We start from the raw sequence: 14,256 nt of genomic DNA on the forward strand, positions 1-14,256 counted from the left end.
TGTTAAGAAGACACTTCCTTTAAACTGAAAAATTCCATAAAAGCAGAAAGTGTCATCATAGATTAGCCTGTGCAGAGTGCACAGGCTTATCTGTGACAACACTTTACGCACAAGAATTTAGCCCAGTTTTTTTCTTCAAACGAGGCTCATTTACACACTTTATTACCTCTGGAGTGTCATCGTGATGTCTTATTTGATGTATAACATCGATATTTATGTTCTTTATTCGCTCTGAGAAGGTTTGAAACTGCAAAAAAAGAAGCTTGAATATTCAATCTGTAATCATGATATGTGTGATATGTATACGAGTAAGTTGTTTAGCAAAATTCATTGAATAAGTATAATGGTGAGGCTTAACAATAAAAAGCAAGTCTATAATTCTATGCTTACAGTCACTCTGGTACCAGTTGTCAAGTGATCATGTCAACATCACACACATTGAATAATAGTAGGGGCAAACTTTTTTCTTTGCTTTTTACTGACCAGAATTGTGTTTAAGTGTAAGCATTTTTCTGTATTATACAATTTTAAATTTCACAATGATATAAATTATTATTATTACAGTGTTTTAGTGATATAAAGCCATCCTTAAAAAATTGTTCGGGACAATTCTGATAAACCTGATACAGTGTTTTTTTTATGGCAATTTCGGGGCCGATATTTGGCCCCATTCCCCTCAAAAAATAGTATATATTTTTCCCCTATTTTGTAGAAAAAATCCCCTCCAGAAGTTAAAAAAAAAATAAAAAAAATTTTTTTTGAAAGAACTGTCTTATGATACATATATCTCATATTTATTTCATAAACAACTAACAAAGTATATAAATATAATATTAATATGATTTTGAATTATCATAAAGAGTTAAATAAATTAGTTGTTCCCAAATCAGTGGTCACTTTTCACATGAATTTCATTTATTTCCGAAATGGCCAGGGAAAGGCCTGATGTATCTATATTGTGTCGACATTTGTTGAAAAAAACATTCCAATTTGCTCCATTTTATTGATTAATAATGCTCAAATTCGTCATTATATCGACTAAAAAAATTCCAATTAGACTGAAATTGGCTAGGAAAACTGAGACTGTGCATGACGGCTGAACTGTCTGAAACTAATGTTGAAACAATCATTGATATATATTTAAGAAAAAGGACAGAGACATTCAGCTGTGAATATTGCATTCATACATACATGTGTATTAATATAATAAAATCATTACATAAAAAAGAGTGAATTTGTAATTTTCCCCTTTTCCTAAAAAAACGACGCGTTTTTCCCCTTTTGACGGGCCCCGCCACCATTCCCCTATAGGTGAAAAAAACACTGTGATATACCCAACCACATAGTCCTACCAATTTTTCTTAATGAACAAAAAACATTCTTAGGTTTATACTCAACCTTCTTTATGGCAAGACACTTTTTCACTGAAAGCTTCTCTTAAAACTTTAACCATCAGGCATCATTCAAAGTTTATGCTTCTAAAATTAAAACCAAAACTGTTGAAAGAATATATATTGTTGTTCAAAATATATATTGTGTTGTTATTTGTGTTCATCTTAGATTGTTACTTTTAAGTGTCTGTAAACTTGGTGTAATAATGGTAATTCAACCATATATTTGAGCAAAATGTGGTCTGCTACAGAACAAACATTACTGGAATGAGAACTGAATGATTCTTAACCAGTGCTTGTTATATGTAAATCGATGAAATGGTCATATGTGGTCATATGTGGCATTAAGTAACGAATGATCATGACTACATTTCCAAGTGAAAGTCGCCTACTAAAGACTTACGATGAAGTAACAACTCCTGCTATCGCTAAATTAAATTACTTTTGCAACTAATTGCGTTTATCACTTACCCTGTACGTGTTTTTTGCTTTGTGGCCCGCAGATTTACCCATTATGAGCAACTCATGTGTCTCTTATGTATTTTGATGATCACTCAACCTTTATGCAATGGGTTAAAATGACTGTGTGATGTATTCTTCGGACAACATGCTTTCCGGAAGTTGACAGTTAATGAACATAATATCGCCCTCACTACTCTAAAGAGTTTACCTTATTTTCTCTAATAAGCTTACGATGCCAAAATTGTGAAGTGCGAAATGTTTGCAAACTTGACAAAGTGTCGTCCAAAAAACAGTAACAATTTCCGTTTTTTATGTACTTTTTCTTTTAAGGTCTTTTCTAAAAGAAAATCCAGTTCAGGCGGAAAGTGTCGTCCCTGACGACACAGGCTAATCGGGTTAATTGATGCATTACAAACATGCATTAAGCCGGTTTAATAAGGAAGTATAATACTTAAACACAATTGTTTGTTTTATACACAGGATATTATTTAAGAATATATAATCCCGGTACTCCACCCAAAGAATTTAAATAATATTTTGATCGACAGAATATAGGTTATATATGTGCAACTTTGACTATTTTTAATGCTTTAATCTTAGTTCAATACATTTTAAAGTTATTTTAAGACCGATAAACATAATTTATTTTATACATTTTAAATTGTTTTTGATATTAACATGTTTACTCGTTATTTACCTATCTTGTAGTGATTTGCTTGTTATACCAATAGGTTACCTAATTTTTTATGTCTTTGGCGATATATACTTTTATGAGTAACCCTTAAGTCCATTTTTTTGTATTAAATTGTTCAACGAATATGTTTTATTTCTCATAAAATCACAATGCTTAAGTCAGTTGCCGTGCATATACCGAAATCAATAGCGGTAGATCAGGAAATCAAATATTGTCCTAAATTCGTCTGTCTGGCAATGAAATTATAATTTTAATCTAAAGCACTTATGTTTATTCGTGGTCCATACATGTATTGATTATCATATTAACTATCAATAAAGTTGTTAAACGAATATATAGCGTTACCTATTAATTTCTAATGCTTAATGCAATCAGCGTGTAAAGATGGGAAATCAGTGGCGGTAGATAAGGAAATCAATTGTCCATGTATCGTCTGTCTGTCACTTAATTACATTAATCACCCTGTTGAGGGTTGGTCAATTTTCTTTTTCACACTTCATCAGTTAAAAATCAGGACCAATTATATGGTCGAGTAAAGAAGGCCAAAGCTGTTATTAAAATTAATTGTTTTATTGGCGTATAAAAGCTTCTTTAGCATATTGTTTGTCACAAAAATCTAGATACCGACAAACAAAGAACTCTTTGAGAGCAATTGTAAAACTGTTTTCACGGATATAAAAAACGACTTTGCCATAATGGCAGCACATAACCTATCCTTTTGTGACGTGAGGAAAAAGAAGTGTTCGTCGTTGATGGAGTCACTGAATACAACGTTTAGTACCCTGGATTCACCGTTGAAGGCTCATATAAATAAATCAGTAAAGGGTTTATTTGCATCGTTTGGATTAAACCCGTCGCCTAGCATTTGCCGAAGGTATATACATTGTTCTTTTTCATAAAACATCGAATTAAAGGAGTTTTACTACAAATTACATGTCTTTGTTGTTGTTGGAATCAATTGTTTTGAGGACTGTAAATCATTTTCAAAAACTTTGTGGTTCACAACACCATTTACGGTACTGTTTTGTTTACAGCGGAAGTCGCGATGCATTGTGGTTCAGCACGAAATTTGAAAAGAAAATGGCAGCTCTCGACGACGGAATACCTTCAAGTCCACTTGGAGGATTTCAGCGAGATGTTCCTTTGAGGCAGTCGAATTTATACACAGGTATACTTAAATAAATACTCAACGATTGACACTTTGAATTCAGGCGTGTTTGGACACATTCCCGGATTAGTGAACACATATGCTGCTTTAATTTATAAACAAAATTAAGTTTGTAACTTTGTTGCCGTTTTATTTTAACTTAAGAATGCAGTTATTTGTCTTGATATATGGTAACTGTAGGGATCGAATATTCGCTAGTTTTAGATACCGATATACTGCACCGATGACTTAATGTCCAGGGGGATAAATCCGATAATGTCTGTGCGCTGTTAATTCAGTCCCATGCTCGAGAGTCTAGTATTTATTTATTTATTTAACATTCTACATGTAGGTCAAATGCATATAACAATATCACAATACATAAAAGCATAAAAACATAGTTACAACACTGTTATTATGACAGCTGTAGTTCGCAAATAATAAATAATAATAATATTTAAATAAATTCAAATCTATAAGTATATATATTATAACAGTTATAAAAATTAGTTATCAATTGTAATGCAATATTTGACCTATGGGTAACCCATTAAGCTGAAAGCTTATTTACAATGGGGTCCATTAAATGTATGAGAGAAAAAATGATAAAGTTGTTATATGATCTAACTTACACACATATAGTGTTTGATTGAGAGAAAGTAAGTGCGTGTTAAAGGAGGGCTTTTACAAAGATAATAATCTCTGAAACAATGGCAGTTTCTTTTTATGATAAATTGATAAATGAATGTTGACAGACAGGAGAGCTTCTATACATTGTTCATAAATCAGATTATATTTATCAAAATGAAGTCTGAAATCATATTGACATTGTTATGATTGTAAGATGTGTTGATATGATTTTAAAATAAGTACTTACAGCCAGCTCCTATTGTATACTCTCTCTTTGATTCAATGTTATCAGTATTGCTATCATTTGATCATGTTCAAACACTTAGTTTGTGCTTACAATTTTACTTTTATATAGATACTCAAAGAACAATGGCATTCAATATTCCAGGTAAAACTATATTTATTTTACTAAGTTTTGTATCCAGTAGGGATAAATATAAATTTGCACAGAACAAATTCCACTCTTTTCTGATATATTTCGCCTAAATAGGCTTTTTCAAAGTTTGTTTTAACAAATTAACTACATTTTCTTTTTTGATTTCCTGTTTATTTATTTTTGATGTCATTTTATAATTGTTTTTGTTGAGAAACAGAAAGAAAATGTAGTTAATTTGTTAAAACAAACTTTGAAAAAGCCTATTTAGGCGAGATATATCAGGAAAGAGTGGAATTTGTTCTGTGTATATTTATTTTGATTCAAAAGTTTAGGGGCTTAAGTTTCATAACATTTTTCACTAAAATGTTTATTCATTGTAGGACCATTTAGAGCTACCCAGATATGGAATGAGGTTATAGGTCATCTGAAAGACAATGTTGAGTTGAAAAAGCGCCGCTACAAGTTGAAAAATTATGAAGGTTGCTTCACTGGCACAGATGCTGTGGATGTTGTGTTACACTATCTGCTGAAAGATCAGGACACTTTCAGCAATTTGTCAAGAGAAAAGGCTGTCAAGGTAATAATAAATTAATAAATAAGTATGAAAAGTAACATAATATTTTATGTTTATTATATTCTGGTCACAGTTCATTCTTCAACTCAAATGGTGAACATGTGTCTGTTGTTCACTTTGTTTGTTCATTTCTAAAGCATCCCTTTGTTCTTTGGCTTCTCTTCAGATGACTGTTCAAAACTGTAAATTTTATATAACTTAAGTTTTAAAGGTCAGAATAAAATCGTAAACAAAAAATGCCTCCACCTGTTTAATGTTATTTCATGTTTTTTCTATCTGTGTCCAGCTTTGCCAAAGTCTGATGGACAAAAAAGTGTTCCAACCTGTTGGAAGTAAAAACCAGAACCATCGTCATCAGTTTGAGGATAGCAACGGGAAAATCTATCACTTTGTGGGTGAACATAGCAACAAGGAAAATATTGCCCCCACACACAGTGACTCTGAGGACGATCTTGATGGCCGTGATGACTTGTGTGAAAATATGGAGGAAGGAGACGATTCCTTTGTCCAATCTCTTCCTGAACATTCTAGGTGTGTATTTTGTTTTTTTTTTGTTTAAATTAACTTGAAATTAAATTATGCACATTTATTATATCAATGTTTTGTGGTTGTTTTATTTTCCAATTTAGTAATTAGTTATTTTTGTGATATTTATCATGGTACCTTTAAAATGCACCTGTTTTAAGATTTCTTTATGTTGAATAAAATACACATTTTCATTAATTTAGGATTGTTCAGTGAAAAATTGTGTCAAAAGGAAATTTGCATTTACAATCAATTTCTTTTTTAGAATAAGTGGTGACAGTGACAGTCTTGACAGCCGTTTGAATTTGTGCTGCAATACAGAAGATGGTGATTCTCGAAAAAGGAAAAATCTCGACTCATCACAGAGGGGATCCAAACGTCAAAAGCTTTTTGCTGGCTCTTCAACGGAGTCGCTTAATGATGATTTGTTAACTAATGACCGTAAGTTCAAATGCAATAATTTTCTTAAATTTATTAAAATACCCCATTTTTATGACAGGTTTTATGCATATTTCTATCATTAAAAATAGACTTTAATTGCTTAATTGTTTATAGCATGAGTTACCCAATAAAATAGTTTTAATTTGTAATCATTTACTCATATGCAAGATTTAATGTAATATTTTTGTTTCCAGAGATACAGGATATCTGGAAGGAGGTAGCTCTCTGTCAACTGCTCACAATTGTTGATCTCTCATTCTTGGACGGAGTGTTAACAGAGGAAAAGGAGAAGGACAAAAGTGGTAAAAAAGCCTTCAAACCATACGGCACCCCTGTCTCAAACATTGTTGCTAAGCATTGGAGTCTGCGATGCTCCGCTAAAAGTGCAACTCACACCGACCCATACATGAAAGCCGCCTTGGAGGTAATTGCCCACTTACCGAGAGGCATCTCCAAGTTTGACACGGACTTCACACAGTCGTCAGATCCAGTGACGAAACTTCAGGCCTACAACATGATCTGCGAGCACTACAACGGGAAATTGGACTCTTTGTTTCCCGAGAGATTTGCCGATCTGAACATCTCGATAATGCAGCTGGTAATGTTGGGGAAGGAGGAGGCTGCTGTGCAAGCCATGCAGCTCAACATGGTCTTGTTGCCGTCACGACAGAAAGCAGAGCTGCAGAGACTGCTCAATTTTATGGCTGCTGCTGTGCAAGATCCTGAGCTCAAGCTTGATTTAGAGGTATTTTTGATAACCGCCTATTATAATCAAATTACTGTTAGTGTAAACACATTTAGTTACGTGCATTGTTATACTTATTCAACATCTATAATATACACTGAATTCAAACCATATGCTATATTGATGCACTTGCCTATTTCTTGTATGGTGTCAATTATAAAAATAAGGTTAAAGTCCATCTCTATACACGGCATTTGAGCAGTTTAGTAGAACTGTTATGTAGGCTTTCCAATAATTTGTATGTAGAAATAAAAATATGTTACGCTTGTTATATTTGAAGCAAATTTTGTGTATGAAGTAAAAATATGATTTTCAGTACTAGACTTAACATTTAATTGCATGTTGGTCTTACTTTTGGCTATCTGTGTGTAATAATCTTAAAATTCATACAATATAATTTTGTTTGTCTATTTATTGCAGAATGAAAATGAAAGTGTTGTATTGACCCACCTGTCAGATAGCGTGTTGAAGCACAAAGGCTTGGCGTGGGATCTGAGCTCCGTACTCGTGCAGTTCCTTGTGAAGAATGCTGGTAGCGTGTTCACCATCCCAGCCGGTTTCCGTGAAAAAGTGGACAGTCGAACACGAGAGATGCAAGTTGGGATTGTGCCCGTCGTTGAAGGTAATTGTTATTATATAATTATTTAATCAAATTGTTTTCAATTACAGCAGCTGAATTAGCTCATGTCTGCAGCAATACTTTTATTTTTCGAATAAACAGGCAATTAAATTTCTATTTGAATGTTGACTTTATTTGAACATTTGATCAAAAGATGACAGTTTTGGCATCTTTTTTTCTTCTATAAATCTCTTCATGCAATCTTTTCTTTATAGATGTATTATATTTATTTAGATATATGTTTCTTTTTTCCACGTTTTTTGCTACCACAATTCTTCTAATTGGATAGTCATAAAACTGACATTAACATCAAAATTTAGTTTGAAGGTTACAACGTAACCTTTTTTGACTACTTTTTTAAAATAATGTTTTTATTGATTTTCAGAAACAGTATTCTGCAACCAAGTACCCATCTCTGAGTATCAACGCCAGAAGGACGAGTGCACCAACGCCAGCCTCGTGCAGATGATGAATCTGATCATAGATAACCCGAAAATGGCGCTGAAAGAGAAGAAAAACAGACTGCGTCAATTCAGGAAATATCACCCACATATCTACTCCAAACACTTCACGGGAATGATGTAGTTATTTATGGATATATGGCATGTAATCATATTGAAGACTGTTGTATATTTTGTTGCTACTGTTTCGGAATCATTGTTATAATGATGCCGTTAACTTCTGTACATAGAACATGAGCTGTGATATTTGTATAGAGGCAGTTTTATTTATTTTAATATAATTGTTAAAGTGAATGCATAGGATTATGTGATTAGATGTGTTGCGATGTTGATCTAGTCATTTTAGAATTTCTCCCTAATATCATGAGTAGCATTTTGAGATTATCTCTTGTAATAATTGTTGCTTGTAAAATGTTTATTTCTTCAAGAAAGGAAACATTTATTCTAAGTGTATTATTACAGTTTAGTGCATCAGACAATGTTAGTGCTTGCGTATCATAGTATGCCACCTTTATCATTTAACTGACTAGTGCTGTTTAAGTGCCAATTAAAAGGAAACTTGAATCTGTTGTTTTTTTCATTTTGGGCTGTTTCTGGTACTTTTCCCCCCAAAAAAGCTGACTTTAGACCTGGTTCAGAATTGATGCTGACAATAAATGAAAACCTTTAAATGAAAATGTATCATTAATTTCAAAGCTAGGCTTGACAACAAATAGCAAAATAGGATTTAAGTATTAGATTGTTTGGTATTCAATTACAAAATTAATCTACATAAAAGGGACTGTCAACCACGAATGACGAAAAAATGAAAGTTCTAAAATACCGCATTTTTCACAATTATTAGTTTATATTGAATAATTTTGATTAAAATTTAACGACTTGTATATTACACTACTTAAAAAAAAAGTTTATATTTTCAGTATATTCGGTAATAAAATTTCGCGATGTGAAATCGAAAGTACATCGCGAAAATAGGTGACATAACAATATACACACTATAAATAACTCAAGTAGATTGATCGTTTGATATATAAAATATATACAATTCACAACGCAGGCACAATTTGCATTCCTGGGTTTACCACGTGACGATGATGATCAATCTACTGGCGTCATTTATAGTTACCTGGTAGACATACCCTGTAAAAATCAATGCCGAATATACTGAAAATATGAAAACTTAACAACTTTTTGCAAGTAATGTAATATACCAGTCGTGATATTTTAATAAATATAAACTAATAATTGTAAAAAATACGGTATTTTACAACTTTTCTTTTCTTCTTCGTCGTGGTTGACAGTCCCTTTAACAACTGTAAATACATATTTGTATTGAACATATCAGCTACAAAGATATGCGAAAAACATCATGCAAAATGTTTTCTATAATAAGGGGAAAAACTCGCTCAATTTCTCTATGACTGGACGTGTTAAAGCGGCTCAGTACCTTTGTTAAATATAACCTAAAATGACCATCTGATGATCTCCGAAACGGCACCAGTCACTCTCAGTCATAAAACAACACGGATTACTACCGGTGGGTAAAAATGCTTAAAGTAGCGCACCTCTAATGGGCACATATCCAAATATGATCTAATGAATTATTTTCTTAATCAGCATTATTTCACTGAACTACATGCAAATTTGTAGGTAGGCTTTCCATGCCTTTAAAAAAAATATACCGATTTTTTCAAAACCACCCCCACGCTCGGCTTTTGTCCAGTTTATTTTCACCCCTGGGGTATATAAAAGTTCCATAATTCATTCAAATTTCCAAATATGGGCATGCAGTTGGTGTGTACAGATGCTGTAAAGGTGTTTAAAGTTTAAACAAGATGAAATAAGTATTCTTTTACAGACATTTATTTTTTACAAATTTTTATCTATGGAAGAGCGCCATGAAATGTAAGTGATTTCAGCCAAGTAAAAATTGGGTCGGTTAAAAACAAAGTGTCATAAAATTCAAAATAGTATCATTTAAGTCATATTTTAAACTTAGTTTTTATAGAAACACTATATACAGCAAAAATACCAAGAACTAGACAGATTTACCGTTTACTTTTTGAAATAAAAATAAAAATGCAACATGCATGGTTCGTATTTTCAACAGTAAATCACCCAATTTCGCCATAACGTTGTTTTAATTTTAATAATTGAAGAATGTGCATAAAAATTGCAACATATTTAACAATAAATATAGCTTATATGCCATATTAAATCAAATTACGTTAGAAAATAAATAAAGCGCGTCGCAAAAAAAGTATGCGTCGTCGGCAGGATTCGAACCTGCGCGGGAATATCCCAAAAGATTTCTAGTCTATCGCCTTAACCACTAGGCTACGGCACCTAATAGTATGCTCTTCAACCTTCGAAGAAATCGCGGGAAATCATTAGAGGTGCGCTACCTTAATAGAGCTATTTCAATCGGGAGGCGGAAAACTACAACGGGCGAGGCATGGTCAGGGGTGATAACCCCAAAAAAGGTTAGGGTCGCCCGTTGTCGTTTTCCGCCTCCCATTTCAATCGCGAAAATTATACCTTTATATTTTAGATGGAGCATACTTGACATTGAACTGCTAATTTGATGTTTTCTTGAACAATCTGTCTTATTCTAGAAAAGTTGTTACAATAGGTACAATCTTCACTGACATGGATTTAGTCCGACTAAAAGGTGGGGTAGGGTTGAAAAGCAGTGTTTTTTTCCTTGTAAATCGGGTCCAGTTGTTGTTGTTTTTTTTTTATATAGATTTCAACATTTTGTGCATCTCCAATCCAGCCCTATAAGTTCAACCATAGTAAAATAATACTGGAAACACTTCTATTCTCAATTAGAAGAATTTTATTTTTTAGCAAAACTGAAAGACACTAATTTCGCAATTTTAGTCAAAACGCCCATTTTTTTCCCATTTTAAAGGAAACGGTCCCATTTTCAAAATGGTGAAAAAAACACTGAAATGGTTCAGGGCGACTTTCATGAAATGTCGTTGCATGGTACAATTTATAATTGACTTCATTGTGCTGTTTTCAAGAAAGTGCTTTATTCAAACTCCCATTCAGCATTCAATTATATTTTGTCGTTATTTTTCCGCTGCAATGAAAATCCGGTATTATAAACGCTATTGAAAATACAAATGCTTACCCTATCTGTATGTGTTGTTATCGATTACCGGTATACAAAATAGGTACAATGTGATAAACATCGGAAACGTCCAAGACTATGTTGTTACATGTAACCTTTTCGTAGAACTGGACTGGTATATACTCTGTCTGATTGATCCTCAGCTTTTTTACAGACAAATAACTACTGCTATTTTATTGTAAAAATATAAAGGATAAGTGTTTATTCTGGAAGCGGTCTTATAAAATATCATACAACCTATTGAAACTGCGATACAATTTTACGACGAATCATACGTGTTAAGCACCACGTTTATGACTCAGAAACTGTACCGTATTTGGTTGTAAATGTTAATCTTCTATATTTCAGGAATATAAGTGTCGTCATTTTGTGTATTTCTAAACTAAAAAATTATGTCAAGCTTTAAACTTATCGAATGGTCTTTTTCCCAAGTCATAAAAGATGACAACTTTTTATTGCCACGTCACTTTTCGACAATATCAGTTCAATATATACAGCCTTATCGTGGCGATCTGACTGCCACAATAACACACCTAGTAATGATGGCCGACTTTAACTTTTTATTGTCCCCTACCGGTGAAACCGGAGGGGACTTGCGTTTTGCGCTCTGTCAGTCAGTCTGTCTGTCACACTTTTCTGGATCCTACGATAACTTTTTAAAGTTCTTCATTTTTTTCATGAAACTTGAAACATGCCAATATGGAGATTATGCACGTCATTTCATTTTGTTCCTACGTCAAGAATTCTGGTTGCTACGGCAACAAATATATATATAAAGAAATTCTGACAATGGTGGAGTTTCACCGGTAGGGGACAATATTGATTGGCAATCTCTTGTTTTTATTTATGTTCAGTCTTCTTACATGTGTGCCTGAACACCATATTTAACATGTTTTGTTATGTAAAATAGTATACACATGATACAAAAGTGCAATATAAAGTTATTCACATTTGTTTAAATTACTAGTATTTTCGACCGGCCGTTACAAGACTCTTGTATTGCGTGCAATATTGTCAACGGGCAATATGACGGTATTGCAGCTTTTAAAACCACATTTATACTCAAAATCAACGAATATTTCGTAAAATAAAGTTAACCCATACAAAATTAGTGTCCCCTATAGCAATAGCCAAAATGTCAACGCAAGATGTGGTATGGTAGCATAGATTTAACAAGATACAAAATGCTCGTATTTATTTTTTGTGCCACAATAGATTCCCTGTGAATTTCCCGCGACGATATCCGAAAATATACGAACAAACGCGACATTGGCTTCGGGCAGCGTCGGAAGAAAGATGTAGTTCCCACGAGCATTTTAAGTATTTATGTGGCTTTAATGGATAGGTGTTTCACCCGACTGGTAGGGGTCACCCGTAATGCTAACACTACTGACGAAGCCTTGTTTGTATAGCCTCTTTTTCTCGTTGAACTCTGAGCGTGACATGTTTTAGTAAAACAGGCCAAAGCAGTGTGTTTCGAAAATGTGTCCACGTTATGACGTGTCTCATATTCAACGCGGTATATTTTGGCATTCGCTTAACCGGCATTGTTGGTACAAGCTCTGGAAAAAATGCAAATAATTGTCATCGATGACAAAATGTTTATACATCTTTTTTCTGCATAGTAGAGCTTTTTTTTAAACTGGCTGTTTGTATGCTTCCTTTTTTTTACGATTTTCAATTTTCTGGTACCTATTATCGCTGTATTTCTTTAATATTTCAATAATTAAACTCACGATAAATTGATCTTCGTGAAACCCTAATACGTGTACAACCTGGAATACCACACAAAAATTACGGTCGGCATCAAAAATTAAAACAGCTGAAAATGTGCATTGGCACCACATCCTGTCCTTAGCGCCACCTCCTTGGCATTGGCTCCATCGCTTTTTTAAAAAAATACAAAAAAATCTTTTATCGGTAGATCCGCAAGAAGCTAATGTGCTTGTGCATACAGCAACTAGTATATGGTGAACGCAATCGTTTGATGACATTAGCGTATCAATCTGGGGGACCTTTTCTCGTCACACATGTAAAATACATCGATTTGCTTTTAAAAAGTCCACCATTGCCCAATTAATTAACGGCCCCACGTCTCCAAATGGGTTGTAATTGTTTGTTTCTGTACTTTTGTGGATGAATGTATCTTCGCTGAATCGCACTACATTGCCCGATTTTGTAAATGATGCGAAATATGTGGAAAACACATGCAAAATCTACTAACTCTGAAGAATTATCCTTGAAATTTCAAATCATCCGGTTCTAATTAGCGCCACCTCGGAAGTAGCATTGGCTCCTTTATTAATGCATCGACAAAAGAGAGGTGGCGCCCGTGATTAACGGCCGGGATACAGGTTCTTGGTGTCTGAAGTTGTGTGTGTACAATCATTTATTATGTAAATCCGACTCTTAAAACATCTTTCGGCACAGTTAACTTTGTTAATTCCTGTAAACACCGCAAACAACAACAAAAACAAACACTAATGTAAAAATAAAAACAAAAATATATAATCTCTTTACTCTTAGCTTGTGAATGGTGTCATTAAAAGGAATGTGAGGATTTTTTATAATCGTTCTACAAGAAACGCGCTATTAAGCGCACACTGGTATCAAGACGTTTAAACGTTCTTCAAAGTTTTCATAGAGTTATAACAAAACGTGCAGCAATTTAGAAAACGCATATGTATGGTGCAAAACCTTATAAACATTTACTTGTCTCTCCTCTAACTTGTCAACGTTTTACGTAATATTTACACAAATTATTATTGCAAAAACCATCTCGGTCAAGTATATCTGTTTAAAAATTTATTATGATTAGCTTAAAGTACAAATGTAAGTAAGCATCAACGAACCTATATCTTCGGGAAATATAGCGTAAACACTAATTATCATTACTGAATTAATCAATTAAGTAAGTTATTCTTGCCAGAAACATAGAAAACATCTCAAACAACAACCGCAACATACGCAATTAACTTGTGGAGTGTGGCAACATACATTTTAATGCATGTTATCGCAAAATCTACCTGTCGCTATCATCTCAAAATACGAA

The 14,256-nt window shown here is 33.4% G+C and overlaps 2 protein-coding genes across 2 annotated transcripts in view; one reads left to right on the plus strand and one right to left on the minus strand.

The window, feature by feature from the left end:
- Nucleotides 1-2,031, minus strand: part of LOC127852739 (small subunit processome component 20 homolog) — a 98,272-nt gene extending 96,241 nt beyond the window's left edge. The window contains exons 1-2 of the mRNA XM_052386693.1: nt 1,863-2,031; nt 167-247 (exon numbers count right to left, since the gene is read on the minus strand). Coding sequence (XP_052242653.1) covers nt 167-247; nt 1,863-1,904 — 123 coding nt within the window. The 5' untranslated portion in view covers nt 1,905-2,031. The remainder of the gene's footprint in view (nt 1-166; nt 248-1,862) is intronic.
- A 1,557-nt stretch (nt 2,032-3,588) lies between these two features.
- Nucleotides 3,589-8,629, plus strand: LOC127853295 (DEP domain-containing protein 7-like). The gene is made up of 7 exons (XM_052387686.1): nt 3,589-3,715; nt 5,081-5,277; nt 5,561-5,805; nt 6,065-6,240; nt 6,435-6,985; nt 7,406-7,607; nt 7,990-8,629. Exons 1-7 carry the CDS (start codon nt 3,628-3,630, stop codon nt 8,187-8,189), a joined length of 1,659 nt encoding a protein of 552 aa, XP_052243646.1. The 5' UTR covers nt 3,589-3,627; the 3' UTR covers nt 8,190-8,629.
- The last annotated feature ends 5,627 nt before the right edge of the window (nt 8,630-14,256 follow it).

This window comes from Dreissena polymorpha, chromosome 12, assembly GCF_020536995.1.
Source record: "Dreissena polymorpha isolate Duluth1 chromosome 12, UMN_Dpol_1.0, whole genome shotgun sequence".
Classification (NCBI taxonomy): domain Eukaryota; kingdom Metazoa; phylum Mollusca; class Bivalvia; order Myida; family Dreissenidae; genus Dreissena; species Dreissena polymorpha.

What these genes read in the sequence shown, in the direction of transcription:
- LOC127853295 (XM_052387686.1), top strand. Translation starts at nt 3,628, where the DNA reads ATGGCAGCTCTCGACGACGGAATACCTTCAAGTCCACTTGGAGGATTT. An exon ending in TCTCTTCCTGAACATTCTAG is followed by an intron (nt 5,806 to 6,064) that starts GTGTGTATTTTG and finishes TTTCTTTTTTAG; the next exon opens with AATAAGTGGTGACAGTGACA. An exon ending in TGATTTGTTAACTAATGACC is followed by an intron (nt 6,241 to 6,434) that starts GTAAGTTCAAAT and finishes TTTTGTTTCCAG; the next exon opens with AGATACAGGATATCTGGAAG.